General features: G+C 37.6%; 1 protein-coding gene across 1 annotated transcript; it reads right to left on the bottom strand.

Annotated features, from left to right (window-relative positions):
- Nucleotides 1-2858: 2858 nt before the first annotated feature.
- Nucleotides 2859-27062, bottom strand: thbs2a (thrombospondin 2a). The gene is made up of 22 exons (XM_006638769.3): nucleotides 26645-27062; nucleotides 25900-25974; nucleotides 24886-25442; nucleotides 24305-24389; nucleotides 21074-21270; nucleotides 19610-19750; nucleotides 19115-19208; nucleotides 18413-18583; nucleotides 17008-17184; nucleotides 15892-16065; nucleotides 15319-15446; nucleotides 14936-15088; nucleotides 13331-13549; nucleotides 11968-12075; nucleotides 11355-11514; nucleotides 10939-11057; nucleotides 10202-10436; nucleotides 8697-8924; nucleotides 7958-8229; nucleotides 7027-7124; nucleotides 5955-6094; nucleotides 2859-4724 (listed from the first exon to the last, which is right to left on the bottom strand). Exons 2-22 carry the CDS (start codon nucleotides 25967-25969, stop codon nucleotides 4717-4719), a joined length of 3534 nt encoding a protein of 1177 aa, XP_006638832.1. The 5' UTR covers nucleotides 25970-25974; nucleotides 26645-27062; the 3' UTR covers nucleotides 2859-4716.
- Nucleotides 27063-27509: the final 447 nt, after the last annotated feature.

The following is a 27509-nucleotide window of genomic DNA, read 5'->3' on the forward strand; positions in this document are numbered from 1 at the left end:
TTCAATGTTTTCCAGCAACAAAAACAGAGTACTTTTGGATACCCAAAATATTGAATGAACATAATGTACATATTCACAGTTCATACACTTGCTTAGAAACGTACATATATTTTATATAAATAGTAATCTTAAAATCATATACAAGGTAAATGTTATCTTTTATATACAGCGTATGCCCACAGTGTTAGAGAAGCTGGGTGATTTTTCCATGAATTACAGAAAGTAACAGTTTATGAATTTGGGATTTAATGCCCTGTCTCTGGTATTCAGACACGCGAGACGTATTTTCACTGAAAATAAAAGTTTGATTCTACACAAACAGAACCTCCTTTAGAACCCAACAGAACACTAACTGTATATGGAAGTGCATTTTACAGTATGAACATCGGCAATGCTAATTTTGAAGAATTTCTAAATCACAGATAATAAACAATAAAATAACATTTGTAATTTGTAAAATAATATCTATAATTTACATAATTTGTATGCCTGTCATTTTGCATAAAGAACTTCCACTTTTGGAAAACTAGTAACTTACAGCCACAGTACAGGGGCAATATGAATGAGTCTATCAATCTTGTCTGAAGTTCTATTAGTGTAGCTGGGATACCTAGATAACAGAAGAGTATGGAAAGGAACACTTCGGAGAAGCAGAGGTGTAAACTAAGAAACATCATCCATCTATCAATCTTCAGTCTGTTTGTCTGTGTTGGACATGCCAGCCTAATAAATAATCAAGAGTTATTGTTGTTTTTCCCAAACTTTTTCAATCAGTGGATTATCCACCTTAGGAGCATGTTTAAAGCCAAAACACAAGGTGGAAAACAGAGAGTAATCAGAAGCATAAAGCAACTGTAGAAATTATATGTCATTTGGAAAAATCTGTGAAAATTTTCACAATTTCCAGAAAAGACTAGGTTGAGTCGAACACACTATCTAAAGCTCTTTTTTTTCTGTTTCATGTACCATAAAGGATTGGCATACTATATAAAGAAAATAAAGATATATTTACAAATTTAACATTTTTTTAAACCACCCCCAAAATCTTTGTTTTAATTTCTGGTTATGCACAAATACTACCCTTACATAGATGAAAAAACAGACATTTTAGGTGTACTTTATTTTAAATTAAATTTAAATTTTAAATTTTAGGTTTCTTACCAAAAAAGGAAATAATTTAAATAACTTTCAGAACTAACACTCCTTTAAGCACTGTCCTTATACTACACAGAAAGCTTACAAACAATAGGAGGCTTCTTGAGACCATCTAGCTTGTTTGGTTGTTAGTAGCTGTTTTGTTTAACAGAAGTTTGGGAGAAGGTAAAAGTTTAAACCTGTCCAATTCCTTTCTCCTACATCTAAACCCACCTCCATTTGTGCATCTTTCTTGCACCTCTCCAACCAATTCCATCTCACCCTTGAAGCAGCTCCCTAGCTCAGTCCCAGAAAAGCATGTGGGAGTCCTGTCAGGCTTACCTTAAGAGTCAGGATACTATTGTGTAAGCCAGACGAGTTATGCCAAATTTATCCTCAACTTCTCTATAAACTTGGTCAGGTTGTCACATTAATTAACACTTGATCAAACAACTTTAGTATATATGATAGAATTCCAAGACGTCCAGCATCAGCTTCAGTAGGCTAACAAGCAGATTCATTAGACTTTAGAATAATATTCAATGGGCTAATGTGCTTTTTTTGACTAATCAAGAGTTAAATCCCCTTGAGTGTCCCTAGGTCATCATCATTAAGGCTTCTGTTTTTACTCTGCAAAGCTTTTGAGCAGGACTCATCAGAGCATGAGATGCTGTTCAGCGAGGTCAGATTCAAACTCTGGCCAAATCAATGAGCCATCAGTCCAATTCAGTCATTTTTGCATGGACATATGTGACATTGAAAACCTGGTTTTGTCTTTATTATTGGTCTAGAATCAAGCAAGAATAAGCAATGGTAATGATTGAATTGAACCAAGAAATGAATTGAACTACTGTAATTGTAAATAATTAAGGAAGTACAGTAGCATTACTGTGCTACAGATTACTATTGAAAAATATAATACATCTTTATATTGAGCATTAAGTTACCTTAGGTGGTGACAGTACTTACTATTTATTTTCCTTTTTATTGGAGTGAATGAGAAAGGAGGTACTGTACATTCCAGGTTGGAGACTTACACAGAATTCCAACAGGAGTATCTGGACCTTTGTGGAACAAGAGTCATTTTTAAAGTGCTTTATAAGATATTACTTACTTTTAAAAAAGTTTAATCAATTCCACAAAACAGAAAATGCCTTCTCTTCTAAATCCTAAACATCAACATGAAAAAAAAAACTGTGCAAAAGCTTTAGACATTTTACATTGTACTTCTCTTGTTATTCAGTGTTTTTCCTCCTTTATGCAGAAGCAAAAGTTTATAGCAAACGTCTACTGAAATGGTAGCTATTTTGTTTTAAGACAATGGTCAGTCTTGATCTGTATTTTGAAGTGAAAAAGTAATATTTACGCATATCAGATTTGATAAATAGATGTTAAATAGAAATGCTACATGACAAGTTGGTTTCTTCTCAAACTGTATCAATACTGTAACAGCAGAAATGATTAGAAACATACTGTAGCAAAGGCTTTGGCTAAATGCAAGTAAACTGCTGATGCTCATTAAATCTGTCTCATTAAGGTCTTTGCACATGTGTATATGAAGAAATACAATAAAATTTAAAATTATAAACTATTGCATGGATGAGTGAATATTTTTTGAAGAAATGTGCACCTTAATATTGTTGAATTTTACAGTGTTTTCTAAATAATTTATTATTAGAGCCTTTAAAAATTAAAAACAAGTTAGTAAAATATAAAATATTTATTTGTCAAACAAGATAATCTCTTAATGGTGAACAAATACAAATGTTTATTTGCTTTTAAAAAAAATGTAAATCTTAAGAAAAGTGGATACCTGAAAAATTTACATTTGTGCATCACGATTATCACACAACAGTAAATATAATATACTGATTATTTAACATGTAAAAAACAATAATGCTATACAAAAAACTATGACCTATACATTGCTAATGTCATGATTCATTTAAATCCTCCTGTTTCTGGATGCTCCAAAACATTAGGAATGTAAAGAAGAACAGAATTTGCAAGGGACTTTTTCCCATTGTCGCTTGTGGTTTCATTATATCAGTTAAAAACAGCTTCCTACTATCTTTGCAAAAAGTTTTAAAGAGATCAAATACCACTCTCCACCCTTTCAACTTAGCCTTGATGACAGTTCATCATTATTTTCACCCTATTCCACCCAGAAACCTACCTACCACATATCAAGCATAAGTAACTGGAAAACTAATCATTGAAATACAACCCAAAGAGATACTTTCAACATAAATAATAAGCGTGTGTGTGATTTCTTCTTCTTCTTAAATGCCTTATAAGTTGACAGATTACCCTGGCTTCTCTCATGGTCCAGATTTTCAGAGTTTTTTTCTCCAAAATGGTTCTGGCTCATCAACAGCGAGAAAATAATCCCTTGCAGCTTTTTATAATTGATCTACATTTTCAGAGATCATGTTTCTCAGACCTTTCAGAATGCCTTGTGACTTTTTAACCAAACCTTATTACAATACCAAATTACCAAACTGTATTACATTGTATACAAAGAGTTCTTAAATCAAAGAGGCCTAATGGAAAAGGTATTTAATCTTGGTAGAGATATTAAGGACTTGGAGTAAAGTGTTTTATGTCCTTCAATTGTGAAATGTCGTCAGTGTAAACAAATAAATAATTATTTACAATCTTTGGCAAAAACAAAAAAAAATGACTACGCCTCACAAACGAAAAAGGCAAGACAACATAAATAATTTACAGAAGAAATTATAATACAGTCTAAATATTAACATCTTCATCCCCCCAGACATTTTAAACTTACAAAGGTTCACTTCTATTGCAAATGAAAATCCTCCCTGTTAAAATATAGGGATTAACTAAACAATATTCAAGATGGCAGGAAATAAGATCAGTAAAAATAGGCTATATGTGCAAGAAAGTTTGAACAATGTGATATGGTAATGAAATACAATACAGTCAAAACAAAAAAACTTGGAAAAATCACCTCTTTACTGCTTGGCAGATACAAGTGAGCACTTAAAGCTTCTTATGATGTGTGCATCTTTAAAGCATCTACATAACTGGGTGAAATCTGATGCAGCAAACCATGACATCTGGTCTGAACACATGCTCATATCTGTAGCAAATCAAGTTGATGTAGAAACTGCCAGTAAAGGCAAATGTTCAGTAAATCAAAACAATTATAATATACCATTAAAGAAATGCATACATAAAAAAGTGGTTGTAGAACTTCAATGATCCCTTTAACATGAACAATGAAGATACTTGGTATCTTCTAGGCATATATATGGCAAGCAATTGAAAAAACACCTTAGTATTGTATATGCAGTGTATTATATGATTTACTGAAGGCACGTACAAATGGTACAAATGTCCTTGCTCTCTTCAGGGCAGGGGTGGAGCTCAGGGTGGATAAGGGCTCCCTGTGATTGGGAGGGAAAGCTGAGCAGTAATAGGCCCTGAGCAATATGGCGAGGCAGGCCCTCCATCTCATTGGCCAGGCAGGTAGGGGAAAGGATGACCAGGGACAGACTGAGGTGAGCTGGTGACGATGTCTGTACAGTACTTCACCGTTTCCACAGTAACCATAGCTCAATTATCTGCAAAAGAGAAAGACAGAGTGAGACTCCAGGGTGAGTGTGTTTTAAATTCGTATCCAAATAAGAAAGAGGCTGGCAGAACAGGAAATGAAAGACAGGGGGTGTGATTTCACAGGATAGCCAGGACTTCATTTTGCATGGATAGAAAAGCGCGGGTTTACATTTATTATGGACAGTATCTATAAACAAATACAAACCCGTACCTAAACAGTATATGTGTCAATACATGCTCTTTAGAATCATTTAAAGTCTGCTCTGATCACAATAAAGGCACAATCTGAAAGATGGTGCTTGAATCTGAAATTGTGCTAGGCAGATAAAGTGTGTAGATCTATATGTAAAAAGACAGCCAAAACCAAACTGACATCACCATTACCTTCTGAATACTGTGGGAATCTCTAAATGATAAAATAACATTTTAATATAATACTGTATTTGGAAACCAAATATTTCCATGAAACATTACCATTGAGATATTATCTTATTTACTTTTCCGAGACATTTTTTGTCTTGCTTATACTAAAAGACCGACATTTTATAAGTTTCACTGAACGTCCTTCCTTATCTAAACATCAACTTTTTAACTTTGAATTATTCTGCTAAAAAGCAGTTAGATTTATTAGTCACTAGAGGCTGATATAAATGAGCAGGGGATTTCTCATGATCCCATTGAGAATGAGCCATTGCAGAGCTATTCCTTTCAGGACAGTTGCTGGCAGTAAGTCTCTATGCACCAGTCTCTGTGCCAGGAATTCTCCAAAATCTTTTCACTTCTCAAGCAACCCAGGGACACAGAGCAAAATTCTACTGTGATTTACAGCAGGGGTGTGCGTCTTTATCTGGCAGCCCATTACGCAGCCAGCTTGGAATTGTTAATTGTTTCTTTATGTCTCAGTTCACTGTATGGTTAGACTCTTGTACAGAACAGGGAGACATTCATCCACTCCTCCATCTCAGCCATTTAACCATCAGTCCTTTGACTTCCAGCAAACTCCATAGTGCTTTACAGGAAGGTAACTGCTGGTTGGGGATCATCATATTAATGAAATGACCCAGGCTCAAGATGGAAACCCATGTGGGCCACAGAGCTCTGAGCAAGGGCTTTCACTGTCTGAGCCACTTGGGAACCCAGTCTTTTAGGTTTTCAATGCAGTTATGTCTGAGCTAGCCAAATAAAACATGTGAGGGCTGCCCAATGGTACAGAATAAAAAAAAGTCATCAGCACTTACCTCTGCACTCGTATTTGAGATCGGAGAAGAAAACAAGCTCTTGAGAGAAGACAAACAGCCCTAATCTTCCTCCAGCAAATGTCTTGTCATATATAGGCCCTGAATCAGCCATAATTTGCTTGCCTTCATACACCACAACCCTGTAAAACAGAACAGAGTCTTACAGGAAGAATGTACCCTACATTATCCATCCCAAAACAGTTCTACTCTATTAAGAAGTGTGTTTGAGGTTATTAAACATAAAACAAAGCATAAGAATTTACTGAGCATTGGCTATAATGACAGAAAATCTAGATTACATAGTGTATATTGTACTACTTTAAACATACAGGATACAGCTACTGTACATTACCATGTGTTTATTAGAATTCCATATATCCAACATACAATACTGTTGAAACAGTAGAAAATGTTTTCCAGACAGCTTTTCTAGACAGTTATTCATCATCCATTTACATTGCACATGCTAATTTGAAAAATGGAACTGCTGAGAACAATTTGACAGGATCAGATATGGTCTTCAAGTTTGAGAATCTTTAGCAGATTCATTTCATTTAAGAAATTTGTAGAACTTCATAGGTGGTATGTAATAACAGCAGAGAAGTCAAAAGTAGTGACTGATCTCATAAATTGGGAAAGTTGTAAATCTTTTGTTAATTATTTTCCAAATGTTTTTGATCTGCAGTTGATGTTTTCCTGTTTTTTTAGTTTTTATGTTTAGTCCATATACAGTATACACACAACAGTAAGGAGTAAATCTTTTTAACAATTTACTTTGAACTTTAAATTTTAGCTAAAGTTAAGCGTTTCAAAGTTTGAACATGTGGGGAACATATGATGCTGAACTTCATTTTGCGCAGTTTTTACCTGGATATTATGATACAAGAAGTAATAAATGTCATAAATGACAGTTTTTGCATAAGGTTTCAGATGTCAAAATGTTTTTAAGTCAAAATACAGAAAACAAAAACACTTAAATTCTGAAATCATAGAAAGATTCTTTAGACTGTGCCACTGAAATGTATTGCTATCACTTTAAGGTAGATCAGTATTAGTCCTGATTCATCCATACCTGATGAAACCAGTTTTAGGCCGGTGGATCAGGTGCCATCTGTAAGCAGTGTAATCCTTCCACCCAATGTTCTTTGGATCGTGCCACAAAGTACGAACCTGAATAATAATCCCGGGAAAAGAAACCTTATTCCAGAGTCTGGTTAAGTCATTAAGAAGTGCTGAAAGTATAAAATCTCCTTCATTCATTTTGACAACTTCTTCTAGTATACTTCCAGACAAGTAAGGTATTAAATCATGGAGAATATTTATTACAAGGTCTCTTGTTTATATTGGATCCATTTTAAAGATTCAAAACTCTCTGGAGCAATAATCTGAACTCAAATTAAGATGGCTTTATTGCCATACTTTGAATCTGAAACAGGATACAGAAGTTATTCTTGTTCAATTTGACCAGGAATAACTTTTACATCTTGTTTATTAAAAAACGCAGGACAGACTAGTCATACTGTACATCTCCTTTCTATTCTATCTAGTTGTATAGCTCCTTTCTGGTAATAGAGATTTATTTCATTTTTATGGTCTTCTCTTGTAATTATCCTTTAGCTCAATAGACTTGACCATTCAAGGAAAACATTTTCCAATCTTGTAGCTATAATAACAGTATGGAAGAAATGCAAAAATGTTAGCTAATGTTAGTCTAGTAATTATGTAGGTCAGAGTGCTCTCTATTAATACAGGACATTAATAATGTCTGCTCTGTGAATTAAATGGAATCTTCCTGTTGAAAACTTCAGCAAGGAATGAAAACTGCTGAAAAGCAGACACACTGTCTACATTTTTGCATTTCTAAGAGATGCTGCCAACTGATATATCACAGTGCCACGAATAATAAAATACAGGCAACATACTGCTATTTGAGTGCTGCACAATGACAAAATGGCAGTGCCCTGTGAGCACCAGCCTGCTGGCCAGAGCCTGGGGATACCCACCTGTCCTGGGGTGTTGCCTGTGTGCCACAAAGCATTGCGCAGGTTCTCTCCAGTACCTGTGGTGGAGTTTACTACTTTTAGAGAGACACCTGAGATGCCATATGCCATGGATGGCTTCTCCTCCCAGTAGGTCTGTGTGATTTGCTTCCACATCACCACATAGAAGCGACCGCTGGACTGGTAGCCAAATACGAAGCCTGCATAGTCATCGTCACGGTCCGTATTTACATAGAAGGTGCCACTGAAGTCAACAGCATTGAACTCATCATAACCTAGCCAGGAAAACACAAAACATCAGTCCCATGCTTTGGCCTGTATCCTAGGAAAACATACCTTTATAGAAAAGGCATTACAATTTACAAAAATGTGTATACCAATGTCATTGTGAATTTTAGATAAACTTTGAACATTACAGACATGGGTCTTTTAAGAAAATATTGCTTTCTCATTAGGCAGTATAGAGTTTGTTCATTTAATACATGAAGGGCACAAAACATAACATGTTGTCTAGCTCAGTGTATAACTACTGCATTCCTTGCAGTATATTCCTTGATATGAGTAAAATCCATGTTACTTTGTCAAGCAGTTGCAATTCCTCAATCTGTCTTGGACTGTTTCATTTGAATCTGTCAAATTGTAAATTGTAAGATCAGGCTTGCAAGGCATTTCCATAGAAAACCTTTAGAACAGAGCTCTCTGTAACTACATACATATACAGTACATGAACACTTATGCTCACCAACTGCAATGCCTGGGTCAGAGTTAGCTGTTTGTACAAGTTCTTTTCCTTGATGCCGAACCACCCAGTTTGGATCAATCTGTGTGGTGCCTTTGGGATCCAGGTGAACCATCTGGAACTTCCTGAAATCTGTCACGCTGATGTCGAAGTTTTCAGGACAAACATCAAATATGTCAGGAATATTGTCGTTGTCAAAATCATCCTTGCAAGCATCTCCTCGGCCATCCCCTGCATCAGGACAGTCACAGATCACACAATGCCTGCTTAAAAGCATGTATTCGTGGAATTCTGCATCTTATAATTGCTGGCCATTACAACTTCAAGACATTTTCAGTAAAATTTATGAGGCTCATTTCATCAAAACTAAAGGTGCTTCAGCCTAAGACTTGATAAATGATGGAAACGTCTTACAAATTAGCTTTGCTCAATTCTTTATACATGAAGTTTCATTATAAAGCAATTTCATACCAAAATGATACCAGAGTGCTTTACATACAGGGTGACCACACTAGATTCACCACTAAAGTGCAGCACCCAGCTGGGTGACATATGGCAGCGATTAAACACCGCCATCTCACAAAAGATTAGAGTAGTTTTTAGTATTTTTGCTTTGCTTCATTCTGCCATGTTGGAGGTGGTAAAGTGGCCAGAAAAATTAAGTGGAAGTATGCTTTTTAAATCTGATTTTTTAAGCATATTAAACATTAAAGAAAGGACTAAAAGCAATGTTAACCCAAGAAGTTGGTTAATTTTTTAAAGCAGAGTACAATTAACACATTAAACTTCTTTGTCTTGCAAGCTGCAGGTGTGAGAAGCCCATGGGGAACATTCCACGATTATCCATTCTCTATTGATAAATAGTTTATCATTGCATCAGATAGAGTTATGACAGCATTCACAAATCACCCACTTAGCTACTGGCTACTCATTCCTTGCTGACAGACTAGTATAGACTGTCCATGTGTCAATATTTTGGAAATAAGGAGAGGAAAATGTTGTATGTACAGTATATACATATGGTACTGTATATATATTGTATGAAAGAGGAACCATGGAAAATGAAATAAAACATGTTCTTTTGATTTAATAAAGTGTAATAAGGTCACTACTTTCTCCAATAAAAAACATATGCTTTGTTACTGTATCGTGCTATGTTAATGGATATGTTGAAATACAAACTATTTCATGTTTAGAAAAGACAACTTTAGGGAATTTTTAACAAAATTTTGTTTTTCCAATCTTGGTAAAAAGTAAATAGATGATATTGTTCCAATATCTAAAATAAACTTTTAGCATAAAACTATTCAAGAAAATTTGTGAGACACATATATGAGCACCCATTTGTACAATTTACAAAAACAGATTAATTGCTCCCTCTTCTCACTGAGTAGTTTCTAGCTGTGCTGCAGCTTAGGTACACCATGTATTTGTGTTGCTAGGAGCTTTTATCAGTGATCCTAGCTCATTAAGTGGTGCTGATCAGAGACCAGGTGCGACTGCCTCACCGTCAGAGTCCAGCTGGTCACGATTGGGCACGAGTCGGCAGTTGTCGCGATCATCTGGCACACCATCGTTATCATCATCGTGGTCACAGGCGTCACCTTTTCCGTCTTTGTCATGGTCAGCTTGGTTGGCATTGGCAATGTAGGGGCAGTTATCCAGGTTGTTCTGATGGCCATCCTCATCTATGTCCTGGTTGTTGTCACACTTATCTCCGACAAGATCATTATCTGTGTCTGCCTGCAGGGGGAGACATGAGGCATTTAATTTAACTGGTATATGAATACATCTGCAGACTATACATTTTCAGATTGCAAGATGAATAAGAAAATTCTAGTATGCATTAGGTTTTCTCTCTTGCTTTTAAAATATTTAAAACTTATTGAAAAACCCATGCATCTCTTTATCCTATCCCATCCACAACACTGTACAGGTTGTACTGCATGTTTAATTTAACATCATTATCATCATTTCAGTACCTGTCATAGTTCTACTGTATGTGTCCCTGCTCTAATATAATATTTAATACTGCACAAAACACAGGAATCTGTGACTTGTTCACAAGGTATTTTGTTCTCATGTTATTAATTTAATGGTCACTGAAAATAAAACAATACGTTTAGACTATATGCAGTTGATTTATCCTGAAGGTGAACTTCAGGAGACTTCAGAAAGAGGATAGGCAATGCTTTTGTACCACGGTTGGTTAACAGTCTGACAGTGAAGGAAGAGTCTCACACACCTGGTCAGGATTGTGCACTAGGGGGCAATTGTCACACTGGTCACCCACTTTGTCCAGGTCTGTGTCCTTCTGGTCAGTGTTGTACACATATGGACAGTTGTCATGCTCATTTAGAATCTCTATGGGAGGAAAACATTTTGTGAGATTCACATACTGTATATACACATTTATACTACTTGTGGGAAATAAAAAAGGTTTCAAGCAGTCAAAATATTAATTTAATTTTAATAGCTATAGTAAATTGAGTGTTTATTTTGGTTCAGTTGGTTTGTGCTTTTCCTTCTGTAGAATTAAGATTATCAGCTTGAAGTGAAAACTTCGCCATTGCATTTGAGTAGTACTATAACAAAGCTCAGCACACATTATGTTAAGGCAAAGTATATAACAAAAGTCACAGTGTTCAGAGATGCACACACCATCTCCATCTATATCAATAGCACAAGCATCTCCTTCTCCATTATTGTCAGTGTCAATCTGCGCTGGGTTATGTTCATAAGGGCAGTTGTCACAGCGGTCACCCACATCATCCTTGTCATAATCAAACTGCCGAGGGTTGTATAAGAGAGGGCAGTTGTCCTAGAAAAGACACAAAAAAGATACACAAAACTTATATTTTGTGAGCCAAACTGGAATGTTCTCAGTGATTAACTTGGCATTTCCAAGAATCAAGTAATCTTGTTTTTTAAAGACTTAGTCATAAATAAATCTGGATTGAATGTACTATAAGAAAATATTAAGTTCCACATAAAAAAGCCCTATCAAATCAGTCCATTTTAGCTATGGAAGTGTGCTGTGTACAGTTAATTCCGTGTTGATTTTATAATGCTTTATACTGAAGAAAGAAGACAGAAGGAGTATGAGTAATACAGACACTTTCTTAGAGCTATTACTTGATAGTTGTTGTTGCATGACAGCAGTCCTGTCTTGCTTTGTCCGGATTTCTGGGCGTGTGATAACCTAGACCTACCTGTTTATAGCAAGCTCTCCCCAAACTGTAGCAGTCTTATATGAGCTGGCAAATTGTCTTACCCTTTCATCCACAATGCTATCATTGTCATCATCCTTGTCACAGGCATCTCCCTGACCATCCTTGTCAAAGTCTTCTTGTCCAGAGTTAGGCAGGTTAGGGCAGTTATCCTGCAGGATTAAAAAGTCTTTCTCAGGCAAATGTTTCAAAAAGCATTCCACAGACAAGATTTGCTGTTATAGTCATACTAAGTTTGATGCACTGTCCTTTCTGGTATGATGCATTTTAAGCAGAAGTACTGAGTCTTTTCAGTTGTCCTATATTTTTCTTGTTAATATTGCAGAATTCCCTTATTATCCATCAGGTAATTTCTAGAATAAATGCATTACAATGAAATACATCTTTAATTCCATTGATACAGTAACTCCATTTCCACTCTTCCATTAACTAAGCAAGCTATTTAACAACACTAATCTCTATGTTAAAAAATAATTAATTGAAACTTGTAACTCAGGGCAGATGTTATTACATAATAACCACTCTACCAAGATATCATTGGTGTTCTTAGCAAATGACAATTTATATTTTAGAAATATTTATTTTTATATAACGGTCTACTTTCCACTACTTAATGCAATTGCTGTTTGAAGTCTTCATTCAGAGAACACACAATAGTGATGCAAATTATTTCAAAACTACAATGAATGAATGAAACTACACTTGTGCAATGAGATTTGCATGCTGCTTTTGTGCAATGAGAACCACACTTTACAAGGATCAAAACAAGGCCAATGTTAAAAAAACTACATTTCTAGTCAAAATCTAACCCAGATTTCTGCAATCAGACTCTCATACTGCTTTGTTCTAATTTAAATGGCACGGCAAGATTCAGTCATCCACCGCTGAGCCTTAATTTCCCCCAGTTTGTTACACCTGACATCTCCACTGATCTGCTCTGACAGAGGCAGCAGTGTCAAGCCCCAGGGTGCAAAATAATCCACTGACCTATGTTCTTCCCAGGTCACCGGTACCACCTGCATTAATAACGCTAAACCACACAGACACACTCCATGAGTGGGATAAGCAATGTACAGCCTGGATACAATGAAAGCCACAGGATGGGAAACTGCAGCTGTTTGCAGGGGTAATAATTACACTGTCTTCTCTGACAATCCGGGAAAGTTGCTGTGAAGCAACAATTTGAAATAACATTAATCTTATCTTCTCACATAATAGTCTGTATACAGTATATCTACTAAGCTTAAGATGTTGTCGCAACCTAGTTACCATTCCAGATGTTTAAAAGGAATCTGTCTATTTTGTGGCTCTGGCCTTCCATCTGTCTGCCTTTTTCATAGGAATGTTCCAGTTGGTATGACCATCAGAGACTGAAGTTATACAAATGCTCCTTTTGTAGGTCCTTACCTTATTGCAGTGATAGGTAGCATTTGCCCCACACACCAGATTCTGGTTGGGCCAACCATCAAGGTCTGAGTCCTCTCCACAAATGATGCCATCTCCAGCATACCCAATCTTACACTCACATTTGTACATGGGGTCACTGAAATGGCTCAGGTAGATGCACTCCGCATACTTGTGGCAGCTGTGGGTCTTGTCCTTGCAGGGATTCTCAGGTTCACACACCTGTGAGGACAGAGGGACTTGCTAAACAACCATTGAGCACCATCACACTGCATTACTCACTTTGAACATTTAAAGAGGACCTGTGCTCAAATCCTGTTGAATCTTATCTACACTCCACACTGCTGCACCAGGTTATCACTGCAGTCTTCTGAGAATTATTAATTAATTATTAATGTGCCACATTGGCTTCCTTGCATTTGCAAATAAGACACAGGAGTCTTCTCTCTTGTAGATTTCTGATCCCAGTTTACATCCCAATCGGTTCACTCTAAATTCTCAGCATATGTTTACTGAAAAAATATAAATGATGAATTCATTATCTAATTGCAGGGAGCTAGGATTGTGGAGAAAAAGATACACCCCATCTTCGGTGAGTGACATTGAGAACAGGAATTGTTGTTCTTTGGCTACAGCCCAGCTGAATCCAACAGTGTATGGAGGGCTTTGGAAGCTATAGAACAAGTTAATTCAGGGTTCTGGTCCTGCATTAACCTTTTAATTCATGAAAACCCCAAAGTGCATTCTGTTTTAGCAAGCTAGACACGGGTACAAATGAGAAAAATAGAATATGACTTGATATGTCATCATGTTACCAAATAGAAAATGTAATGTTTCCAGAAGGACATTAACTGTTCAGGAAATCCCTGGCCAGGTTTCACTTTGTACATTCTTCTATGGCAAAGAAAAATTGATTTTAATTGCATTGTGGCAGTAAGGGGGAAATATCTAGTCTGTTAAGTTTATTTTCCACTTCACAAGTTTGCACACAGCACATCCATACTTTACTGAATAGCGTAAGAACAGAGATAATAAGATATACTATAATTCAGCCCCCAAAAGAATTCCAAGACTGTGACGGGATAAGAGATGGTAGACAGTTTCTGTTACAGCTAACAAAAGAAGAGATTCTTTACCACAGGGGTTTTAATTGATGGTGTTTGGGCAAAGAACTGGCGGCCCAGGGGCTATGCTAAATGATCTCTCCAGAGGTTAGGAATGTGCAACACTAAATCAGGGAGAGAATTCAATACCTCACAGAATGTGCAGCTAAAGAGAACAGCTCCTCAGATGTATGTAAATCCTTGTTTTGTTTTTCTCTTGTAACATAAAGGCCATTAATTATCATGTGTAAATGTCTCCAAGATAAGTAAAACGCTATATTATCATGCCAGCACAGTTTGGGAGAAAGGTCTTATTTTTAAAATATGCTTTTAAACTAGAGCCAAAGTCTTAATTAATAACTGTATACAGAACTTAACATGATAGACTTTCATTTTTTATGTGATACAGTTGTTGTGGGTTCTAACCCATATGTTGAAGGTTTTGTGCTGTCTCAGTACTGAGCTCCTCATAGGTAAGTGAGTGAACCTGCACAGTATCACAAACCTGCTTGTTCTTCTTGGCAGCCTCTATGCCCATTCCAAAGGGCTGTGTGCCCTTGTATCGTGGTGGACAGGGCAAGCAGTGAAAGCCAGGATCAGTGTTGATGCAGCGCTGAACATTATTGACCTTGAAGCACACATCGGACACCAGGTCACACTGCAGAAAGAAGACAGTGTTAACATATGATAACACAAATTCACTAAGCAATGCAGCTGGATTTTTTTTACCACTTTGTTTACTACATAAACATAAAATTTCAAACATCCATACAGACAATGCAAGGTATTTCTTGGGGTAGATTGTAGTTCTGAGAGTAGTTTTCTCTGAGGAGAATAAAACAGTGCAGGTTTCAGCTTCAGAGGTCCTCTCTTTTTTTTTTCTCATACCTCATTAAGATCTTCACAGAAAGTTCCATTGCCACGGAAACCCACAGGACAGGGCCCGCACTCCCAGGAGCCATCAGGAGAGCTGTTACACTCCACTCCCGCAAAACAGGGGTTAGAGAGGCATCCATCTGCCCAAACACAATATTCAGCAAATAATGAGGACAACTGCAAAGCAGATACATTGAATGAATACACGGGAAACAGAACCTTAAACATAGTTGATAATCTGTGAAAACAGTAACATTTTATTTAATTCAGGGCCACCCTGTTTCCTGCTGTCTAGTTTAAAGGAAACATGCAGTGTAAGACAAAGCCTTTACTTTAGCCATAGCTTTCCTGTTATCAGTCCAGGAAGCATCCAAGTCTGGAAAACGTTTAAACTCTGTTTTTACAGCCCTCTTCAAGCTTTGATACAGTAGTCGCATAGCGTGGGCAATTTCAGTTGGCACTGAATAGTCTTTCATATCGCATTGCTAGAAAACACTCATGACTTTACAGGGAGGCAGGGTGAAAGACCACATGTACTGTAAGTTAAGCAAACAGACAGGGCCACAGGTAAAGCATGGTGCATACCAATAGGACAGGCATGGTCATTGCAGCTCTCATTGCCGTTGGGATCTCCCATGCACTTCTTCCCACCATACTGGGGCTGGGGGCTGTTGCAGACTCGTGTACGCCCCCGCAGACCCTTCCCACATGTTGCCGAGCAGGTTGCCCAGGGAGACCAAGGACCCCAGCCACCATCAACTGCAAAGAGATGTTTTGGTAAATACACAAGTCAAAATGTTGCAAATCGCACATCCGCTGGAAGACTATCTATGGGGTAAACTAATCTAATCTCGGAGAATTAAAAGTGTCTAGGGTCACAATGAAGTCTGTAGCCATGAAACTGGATTCCTTTTTATGTTGTTATTGAATTTTGTTATTCCTTGTGCACAGGATGCAAGGCAATTGCAGAGTCATAGGGCAAGGAACAATTTAGAATAGCCAATAATCTTTGGGTGGTGGGAAAGCAGAGCAATAAACACCTGCAAAAACATGGTGCAAATGTACTTCACACAAACAGAATCTGGGCTAGAATCAAACCTAGGACCCTAAAGCTTTGATTCAGAAGGGCTAACCACCATGCCACCCTCTATGACACAAGGTATAATAAAATGTCACCCTACTTAGGGCATTAGTATATTCAAGAAAATAAGTAAACATTGTAACACTTTCAAATAATCTTTCAATTAGATCAGTGTGAATTTGGAGTTTTTATTGATCAACATCTGTTACCTGAATGCCTCCAGAAAGTTGCTGATGTCAGAGGTGAAAACAAGCAAAATATAAAGAACATTAAATGAAGCTTATAAAAGATAAAAAAAAGAGGGGAAGGTTAGATCCTAATCTCGCCTACTTCCACTCTCCCACATATGTATTTCTCACCTTCTGAACTTCCATTTTGCACATTTCTCCTTGTGCTCTTCCTGTCACCGTATCTACACTCTTGGGGCAGCTCCCTAGCTCATTCCTTGTGAAAACAATGGATGTTCAATCAGCCTTATCCTTCTTATTAGGTTGCTGATCTGTCAGCTAGGAGACTTATTTCAAATAACGTCTAATACTTTCTTCCCTCTATCACATTCTTTAGAATCTAACTGAACTACTGAATTAAGAGAAATGGTTGATCTGAGGAAGTATACTCACTGGGACAGGGCTCTGCCTCACAGCGCTGAGTCTCTCTCCCACTTCCCTCACAGTTCTTGCCCCCCAGCTGTGGCATTGGAGCATTGCAGTGGCGAATACGAGTGACCATTCCCTCTCCGCAGGTCACTGAGCAAGAAGACCAGGGGGACCACAGACTCCAGCCACCATCCTGACGGACTGACCCAAACACATAACTCCATCAGTGCATTGAACCTGGAGCACTGCTCCAAAAGCCTTTTGGTCAGGTGTTAGAGTAAATTTGTCCTCAATAGATTTACTTGCTAAATAAAGGAATATATATACTTTATATAGATACATGACTTAGAATTAGTTTAGAAAATAGTGAGTGTATTTAATTTTTTTTCATTACTTTAGAACTAAGATAGTGTGCTGGAGATGACTGATAGGGATCCTATTCTGAGGTACTTTATGATGCTAGTGTGTAATTTAATAGGAGGGGTCAGATTAACACAATGCCCATACATACAGTAGGCATTCTGAATGGAAGTTAACAATGTGAAGATGAAATACAATAGACCCTTTGTTAAGAATAGGAGGACATTAATATTAGCTTTAAACATCTTCAGAGATTACAGTGAGAGCCAGATTAGGTTATAATATTTCCCTTTGCAAGGCTACTGGGAATTACAGTGTATGCATTCCAAGGAGACATTACAAAGGAATAAATGGTAATTTTCTGTTACTGTATAACAAATGCCTGAAAATGGTGAAGCACAAATAAGAAAAGACACAATAAGCACCGTTAGATGATCTTTTAGGAGCAGGGTATTATTCTATCTCAGCAACACCCATTAGGTAGGGCCAGGGCTACTGTGGAACTGTCCCCTGTGGCTACTTTAACAAGACCCTTTTGTTCTCTATCCAGCTGGTCAGGGCTGATGTTTATTTTCCCTGTGGGTTCAGCTGCTTTACACATGGCAAAGGATTAAGATAGTGCTAGTACGTTTCCTTCTGAAAATGTTCAACAAGATCTCACAATATCACATTGCAATCATGGGGGATTTTCATCTACTGTAACACAACTCACATCCTTCCGACATATACAGTACCTGCTACTCTACCAGTCTGACAGCTATCCATTATTACCTGCATATTAGTGCTCCAAAACAACTAATTCTTATGTAAAACTAACATGTCTTGTTGCTTATCTTATGCTGATCACATGCCTTTGCTATTCCTTCTTTTGTTTGAAATCTTCTTTATATCTGTTCTAGTGACTAGTGCATAGCTGTATTTATTTTCAGTTTGTCCATTGTTTAGTCAGGTAAGTTGATTGCTGCATCTAATACACATGCAGTTATTGACACCTTTTTTTCAATTAACATATTCTGAGGCTAGTAGCTTGTTTTGGAAGATGCAGACTTTCCATGTGGTTTCAACTTACAACGGCTGTCACATTTTCCCAGGCTGCACCTTCTCGTCTGGATGGAAGGTCCCACACAAGGGTTATTGGTGGCATCACATGAACGGCCTCTCTGCTGGGTGCCTGTACCGCAGGTCACTGTGCACTCAGTCCACTCTGACCAGGGTGACCAGCCATCCTCACTGTCCTTAGCTGATCACAATCAACATGCACGGAATTAAACAAGACCGACAAATAGCCAGCCGCAGAATCTCACCCACTGCACTCCTTAATTACAGTGATGGTTTAAGGCTTTCAAAACACTAGGCTTTCAGCTGAAACTAAATTTAAACTCTGACATCATCTCTTCTAACCCACAAACCACTTCAAACTCTGGGAGCATCCAGCCTGTGGTTTATCTTCCAGGATAAAAAAAAACATAAAAAAGTGTGGTTTGCTCTAAAAGAAAAACAGAATCCTAACAGCTCTCTGTTATTAAAACATAATAAATGATAGAGCTTTATTTGGCATTTGACAAACTGGAATGCATAGTTGTTAAAGGATCATAGAGGTTAAAGGATAGTTAAAGGATCTTAAACTATCAATTACATTTCTTTATGCAGATTTATAATAATTATTCAGGGTGTGCGAGTTCCTGCTTGCATAGATAAAATGGGACAACAAAAAGATAACACCTTACAATTAAAAAATACACAGTATTTTTTTACACAGTGCTTTACTCACGAAGACACACAGGACAGCATTCTCCCTCAATGAACGATGGACTAGCACAGGAGACTGCTGGGCAGGTGATCTGGTTGCACACAACTTTGGATTCCTGTTAAATACAGACATTATCACTTTTTTTTATAAAAAGTCCATTTGTATTTGTAAAGAGCTCTTTTTGAAAGTTACTCATTAGTGCTTTTTCAAAGCTTAGAAAATAAATATGCATTTTTAATTCCTAAGAAATTTCCAATAAGCCTCCTTCGGAAAAAATGTTAATAACAGTAACATCTGGGAATTAAATACAGTAATTACTGTACACTTGGATGGATCATTTGTTCTTTATGATTAAAGTAATGCACGTTTTTTGAGTGACTCATTTGAATGCATTAACATAGCACAGTTATACATTTAATATAATATGTACAGGAGACTATGAATATGAATAGAAAAAAATATTTATTCAGATTTCCCATCACATACAGATGTGTGCATATGGGTATAGGACTTCACCTTGCAGGTACACTTGGTGCAGCTGTCCACAATCCAGTCTTCCTTGTCCTCAAAGAGGCGTCCATCCTGCCAGCACATGTCCTGCTCTGAGGGGTTCTCCATTTTGTCTAGGATGTTCCGCATAATGCCATTTTCTTCAGTCTAATAAAATAAGAGGACATTGTCACAAGCAGAGTTCATCTTCTGTTTCAAACAACACAAATTGTAATGTTATTATTGTCTCAAGAACTGAAACAGGGATGCACAAATCTGTACATTATATATAACTGGTATATTGAAAATCAGTATAAATTGATATACTCTCATTAATGGCAGGAAAGACATGAATCATGGGACTGTTTGGGATGTGGTGCTCCTAGAGGAGAGAGTCACCATTCAGCCTGGATGAGCCTGGGGGACCCCAAGTCATTCAGAGTTTAATCAGGGATTATTCTCAAGCACTCCTCTTACACAGTGGGCCCACAGGAAGACAAAAACGTTTAAACAGACCCAGACATTATGCAATTCATATTCATAGCCATGGACTACTTCCGATCCACAGATGAAATGTCCTGGTAAAATAAACACTGAGGGAAAACCAAGCTGCACACATGCTAACGTCTCCCTAATATGGATACACGGTTCCCATTATAATTTTGTTTTTATTATATTTACATATTCCAGCACATTTTTTAATTTCTCTTGATCAAAGGTTTACAATTAAATCAACCTTACACATTTGCTTGATGTCCAGGTCACTGGTAAAGATATGTAGTTTTTTAAGGAGATTATTTGGATGCAGGATGTTTTTACTATTGCTAATTTGTTATTGCTGCATTTGTAGTTCATTACGGATTTAATTTAATTTCCACCCATGGTGAGGGCCACAGAAAGACATACAGTAACCTGTCCTGGATGTGTAGGGTGTAAGGCAAGACAGGGGGCACATAACTGCTATAACCAGGAATAAGAAGCCAGTTCATCAGAGAGCCACTGAGAAATGGACAATTTAGAATTGGTCGATCAAACATGCATTGAGTTTATGAGAATATCTATAAATAAATGAAGGGTGTATTGTCCTTCTCTTGCTTTTTGGAGGTGTGAGCAAACTTCTTTCCCTGAAGAAAAGTCATGTGATTAGGGTAGAGCATGCAAAATCCACACAAACAGTGATAGATATGAACCCTGGAGTGCCATGCCACTTTGGTGCTCATTATATTAATATACAACCGCTCAAGACAGGGTGCACCCTGGATGGGATGCCAGTCCATCACAGGGCAGACACACAGACACAGACATGCATGGGGCAAACATACAAACTCCACACAGATAACACCCTAGATCTGTAACTTAACCCAGGGCCACAGTGCTGCAAGGCAGCAATGCCACCCATTGTACCACCATGCCACCCTTGTTTGAATATATTCAATAAAACTGTAACTATAGCGACTAAATGTCAGAGCCTGTTGGTTCATCCATACCTACCACTTTCTGCAGGCCATCAATCAGGTTGCTAACTACAACACGCAGCCCTTTCAGCTCCTGGAACATGGTGCTGAACTCCTCGCATGAGCGGTCACAGAAATCTGCTGCCTGGTCCGTCTTCTGGCCGATGAAGTTAGTCGTGATAGCAGGGCTGACGTCAACAATCTCTGTGCTCTCACTCACAGCATTGACTTCCTCTGAAAAACAAAGAAACTGTTTGAAGTGACGCACAGCATAATATTTCCACCCAAGTCTCACTGAGAGATTTTAAAGGGTTACAGTATGGTCTGTGCAAAGAAAAAGAAAAACAACTGTGCCATTCTCAGGCTTATAAAAAAATACCCTTGCAAATACCCTTGTGAAAAAGTGGATAAAAGATATCTTAATATACCCCAAGCAAACATTCCACAAAATATTTCTACAAAGCAGATGGAATTGTCTTTGGAATATAGTCGAACTTTTACGCGTGTTATTCTATTGCATGATCATATTTCTGTCAGGTAAATTTGAGCTCTTTCTTGACTGTTTATGAGTGCTAGAAACTTGGAGAATGTTATTTATCTGGATATTACCAAACTGAACAAGTAAGATATTGAAAATTTGTGGGTCCACTGCAAATCACAAAATCAGCACGTCAGCTACAGTGTAATGCATATATATATAATAATGACTTTCTAGTTAGGTTCTAATTAAACTTTTTTTATTTAAGTTAGTTTTGCTTTTTACTGACCTGTTTTAATTGGATATAAATCCATTATGCTGTTGGTAGAGGTAAACACAGAAGTTGCTGCATCCATTTCTATCTGCTTTATCAGGATTCATGGTCATGGGGGAGCTGGAGCTTATCTTGGCAAGCAATGGGAGAAAGGTAGGCTATGTTCTGGATGGGATGCCAGTCCATTACAGGGCACACACCACCACAAACATGCACAAACTCACAGCAGGGGCAATTTTCCCAGGAGCCAATTAACATACCAGAATGTTTTTGCACCATGGGAGAATCACAGCACCCAGAGAAAACCCACATGAACACAGGGGGAACACACAAACTCCACACAGATAGCACTCCAGGCTCAGAAATGAACCCAGGTCCCCAGTGCTGCTAGGCACTGCACCACCATGCCACACTGTGTCTGTAATTATAATTTAAATTACTGTTTTGCAGTGAGATTTTTTTACACAAACTTCAAAACACAGGATTTCTTTAGAGAGGTAATTTGGTGACAGATTTTCAGTTTCTTCTACCAGAAACAAATGTGTAAATGATTCAGACCTACACATCATTTTAAATACACTGTCATTCTGTACAAGATACAGGAACATTAAATATCTGTTGTTGGTCGAAATATTGAAGACAGTAGGGGGTGGACGTTCAAGACGTTAGTTCACTCCCTCTAAGCAAACTGAAACAAAATACTACAGTAGCTGTACCAGCTCTGAAGAGTGATTCCACCTCTAATTAGAATGGAGACCTGAGAGCCAGGTTTCATTTGAAACACTTTACTCTTATAAATAAGTCTATATTAAGAGTGTTATTATTTACTTATACTTAATTGCTACAAAGAGAAAAGACACAGATTCTTGGAGAAAACTAGATGTCTTCAAGACTGTGTTATACACTACTTCAAAGGGGTTATTTGGTTTCACTTAATTCAGAGCTCTCCTGCAGTATCCTCAAAACTCAATCCAGAGCCTGTGACCTTTGGCTGGTAACCAAGTCCAGTGGCTGGACCCTAGAGGAAATATTGTGTACACTGTCATCTGTTCCCACTCAACACAGGGTCTGCATTCCTTGCAAAACATGGCTGGAGATTGTGCTCCACCACGCCCAGTGAGAAAAATTGTGGCCAAAGTTATTCTCTGAAGGAGGTTCTCTGCTGGCAGCTACACGCATGAACTCACTACTGACGTTAAAAAGCAGACCCTGATTTTAACCATGGCAACATGTTTAGGCAAAGCAACAAACACTGCCAATGGAAATAAATCTGCATCTGTATCTTTTTGGTGCACAATTGTTGAACTTAGAGCCCAACAATGACAATACTTTTACCCCCCTCATAAATGACATAATACAATACAATTGTGTAGCTACCATGACCTACATAGAGCAAGAATCTAGGAAAAAGTTCAGCTTCAGTTGGAGTGTTATTGAGGATATTCACTGAGATCATTTCACAGAAAAAAACACCTGCAGTATGCATCTTTCATGTGAAATTCCTAGGAATTAATTATTAGTCACAGTGCTCAGAGAAAAGCCATGATGTTTAGAAAGCCCGATAAGAATGATTACATGACAACAGAGTACGGTGCTGTCACTATATTGGTTATTGGATTGTGTTTTTTTCATCTCTTGTAGTTTTTGTAGTTATTTAATCTCTAGCTTCTTAATCAGTTGGACCTGGCAATACTTCTGATGAATCTTTCTGCGTAAATTTCTCAAGTGTAGTTCTGAAGGGCAAGAAATGAAACTTCCATTTCCTTAGGTTGTTCAATATATTTAATCTTGTGCAGATTACATTAATTTATTATTTAACTCATGAAAACAGAGCTAAGTGCCACAAAGAAATACATTTAGTTTAGAAACACCAACTGCTAACCTTTAGCATATCAGTAGATAATTGTAGCAACCTCAAACTAGTTACTTTCTATTATTTTATTATTTAATTATAGATTTCTCTTCTAGGACATTTCTTTGCTTGTCTCTTTCAGTTTTCAATGTCAGTTGGGCTGATTAGTTCGAAGGTCTTCTTATGACAAGCCTGCATTGGATGTTGCATCTTTGAGTTAAGTACTCTCCTTAATAAGATAAAGCTTTTCTGTCCAAATACAGACAAGATTACCCATGGCAGGAGTGGTCATTGTCCATAGGGAAGAATGCACAAGCAGAAACTGAATTAATTTTTCACTGAACTGCTCGTAGCTGTCAATAAAAACTTTAAAATTACTAGTGCCTGGAATAGAGCTGGAATGGAACCTCTTCTTCACAATGTCTTCCAGATCTGCACCACCTTTTATTCTCAGAAAGGAATTAACTCAATTAATGTGTCAGTACTTTGAAATCTGGACACTGTTGAAGACCTACTGTGTATGATATAATGTATATTCTGAAATCCTGCATAATTGTGCACATTGCAATCAACTTCAACTTCATTGTGTTTCAGGCAATGCAACATGTTGTTGTGATTATAGCCAATGATTTTGGAGGGTTTGTCCACACATGAGATTTCTTACCTGGCTTGCTGATCTCACAGCCTTTGTTACGTAGGATGTCCTCCACTGAGGTATCAAAGATAAACCTCACGTTCTGCAGCAAACCCTGGAGGACAGAGGCAGCAGTTATTAAAGCCCAAAGAACATAGTCAATATATTACATGAGAAAGTCAGTATCTATACTCAGACATTGTTGATGTCTAATGAACTATATGTTTTTAATGTTATCTGGAGTCAGAATTATTCAAATTCAACTGTCCCAAATCTTAGGTTTAGAGAGAGATATATATTTTAGGTTTAAAAATAAAGCTATAAATGTTTTAAATACATTTATGACAACTTTCCAAATTAGATTTAGTTAAATCGTTGATTAATTGTAAAAGCCTTTTTTTCTTCTTTATTGTAAAGGCATAGTAGTAGGATACACACACACACACTGGCTGTTTTACAAAATCAACATTAAAAACAGGCCAGGAATACAATGCTACCCAAACTAGCTCTAGAAAAAGCAATCCCAAAAATGAAAACGTGGGTTGTTAAAAGAGGAGCCTCTTGGCTTCCACTTAAAAATCTCTTATTCTACAGTATGTAACTGTCCTTACCCTGAAGTGATTTTCCCGAATGCTTCCTTTGGCGACATACATCCTGCTGCCATCAGCACGCAGGTGCTCGTAGAAGGGCTCGTCCAGAATGAAGGAGTCAAAGAGAGTACAGCCGATGTAGAGATTGGCGTTCTCTCCATGCACGTGCAACGTGATGTTCTTCCACTGCGAGTCCGAGAGCTCAACATCCTCAAAGGAGACCACGTTCTGCGAGCCGTCCACCCAGTACACCAGGTCCAGTGTGTCTGCCTTGCCGTTGGAGACGATCTCAAACTGCCGCTGTGTGGAGCCAGGCCCCTCTAGGGCCAGCAGGGTGCCCCGGGAGCCCCTGTCCTGTCGTATGGTGGCCAGAAACACAAAGCCCTCATTGTTCTGCATCTGCTGCAAGATCTGCCGCAGGACAGCCGGGTTGACGTGAGGTAAGTGATCGAAACGAATGAAACGATACGCAGGGGAGTTGGGATCTTGACCTCGGAACTGCTTGGCACCCAGAGTCTTTCGGGTAATCTTGCTTATCTCAAACAAGTCAAAAACGCTGTTGTCTTCCACCTCATCATCTTGGAGAACACAACATCGACAGGGAGAGTTAGAATTCGGCTTAATGGGTTTTTAACCATTGGAAAAAAAACAAATTTTAAAAATCACATTTAAATGTGTCACTATGATTTTAATTAGAGAACTAAATAACCTTCATCATCCTCAGCATTCTTAACATTTTTTTCCAGATGAAGTCTGATATTAGTGTGCTCCTATGTATCCATCATACTTTCAAATACTTTTATGAGCCCTTTAGGCTTTTACATGCTGAATAAATTGCTAAAAATATAGTTTTTGTTGGTTGAAAGTATTTTTTAAATAATCTTAAAACACAAAAGGTTATATATTGTGCTATTTCAAAATATTTCTAAAACAAGTCCAGATACTGAGTATGAGGAGAAAATTCAGACTTTTTGTAAGCTATCTTAATTTCTAAGGATGGAACATTAATATCTTCAATGATGTGCATTTAATTACCTTGAGCTTTTGATGAAGCACAAATAATAAATAATACAGGCAGCCACAACAGCCTTCTCCTGAGAATCATTACTCCTTCAAACAGAAAAATACAGACAATTACAGTGCTCACTATATTACAATTCACACAGCTGAGGTATTTTAACAACTTTTTAACATTTATTGAAATAAGTTTAAGATAAATCAGAATCACTCTTAAATATATAGCATAGGCAAAAAGTCACTTCCATTTAAGAACTATAAATTCATCTCTGAAAGCTATGAAATATTGTAATTGAAAGAAATGCTTACATTTGATTAAAAACATTTATTTTAATTACAAAGTATCAAGAAATACGATCTTCTTTTATATATATATACTGTACACAGTATGTGTCTTATAGAACAACTTTTCATCGTCTGCCCAATCTCAAAACATTTTACCGAATGTTATTTAATAACAGGGCATAGTAACAGTCAAAAATTCAGTTACTCTTTTGTAATTCATCGGAATTGCAAAACCGCAAGAATATGAGGTCAGCATATACATAATATATATATACAATGAACTAAAATCCTACTTTATTACTTGCTGCTAAATTTACAGGTTTGGGAACTCAGGATCGCTTACTAAGCTGCTGAGAACTCAACAGGGTACTCCTTTAGATGCCGAGGCATATTTTCTAAAATAATTTGAGAAATAAATACAAAGTTGCCTATTATAGCCTCCCAAATAAAATCTTAATTTCTAAAATCAGATTGTTACCTGATCAAAGTGCAATCCTTGGAAATGTTAAAAATGTCTTTAATAGTCCAGTGATGAGGGATGTAAGTATGAAAAATGAAGAAATATCTTTTTATGAAGCACTTTCAGTTGAAATCAGGTGGTATACAGTACAGCTGTTAAGTCCACTATGTCCACACGCGTGAAGACTCCGGGGTTAGTGGCTCGAGGGATGTAGTCTCTGCTTCTTTTATACTGTTTAGTCGGGTGCTGTCAATCACTTTCAATCGGAGCTGTCTGGCTCTGTTGCTTCGGCGCAATTACATAATTCCCCTCTGATCGTGCAATTTGCTCTCATATACCTGCAGGCAGACCCCCAGACCCAGCCTCTTTCACCCCCCTTCCAAGCCGATCTCCCTTCTTATGTAACAAGCCCGTCCAGACTCCAGTTTCAGGGAGGAGCTCCGACTAGACTGGGAGAGAATGAAAGGAAAACACTTTCACTTGAGGGACGGAGAGCTGGAGCGCATCGAAGGCACGATTGTGTACAACAACAACAATCATCATCATCATCATCATCATCGAAAGCAGAAAAGGCACCGGATTGTACAGATGTTGAGTCCATATTTCAGGAATTTGCGATTTATGCTAAACAATAATTCCTAAAATATAATAAAATGATACACCTGTCCTGACAAGAGCTTTACATTTTTTAAAGCATTTATGCACTGATTTTGTTACTTTAACTTCATCTACATCCCCAGGCTGGTGCTGGATAATTTGAGAAGCAAAAGGGGAATCCTGAAGTATGTCCGGACCTTTGAGCGCCAGAATTATGGTCCTACAGTATACTGTAGAAACTTCATGCTCTGTAAGAGGGAATTGGTTTCCAGTAACTACTGGGAAA

This window comes from Lepisosteus oculatus, chromosome 17, assembly GCF_040954835.1.
Source record: "Lepisosteus oculatus isolate fLepOcu1 chromosome 17, fLepOcu1.hap2, whole genome shotgun sequence".
Lineage (NCBI taxonomy): Eukaryota > Metazoa > Chordata > Actinopteri > Semionotiformes > Lepisosteidae > Lepisosteus > Lepisosteus oculatus.

What these genes read in the sequence shown, in the direction of transcription:
- thbs2a (XM_006638769.3), bottom strand. Translation starts at nt 25,969, where the DNA reads ATGATTCTCAGGAGAAGGCTGTTGTGGCTGCCTGTATTATTTATTATT. An exon ending in CTACCTATCACTGCAATAAG is followed by an intron (nt 12,076 to 13,330) that starts GTAAGGACCTAC and finishes TTAATCCTGCAG; the next exon opens with GATAACTGCCCTAACCTGCC. An exon ending in TATTGATATAGATGGAGATG is followed by an intron (nt 11,058 to 11,354) that starts GTGTGTGCATCT and finishes TTCCTCCCATAG; the next exon opens with AGATTCTAAATGAGCATGAC.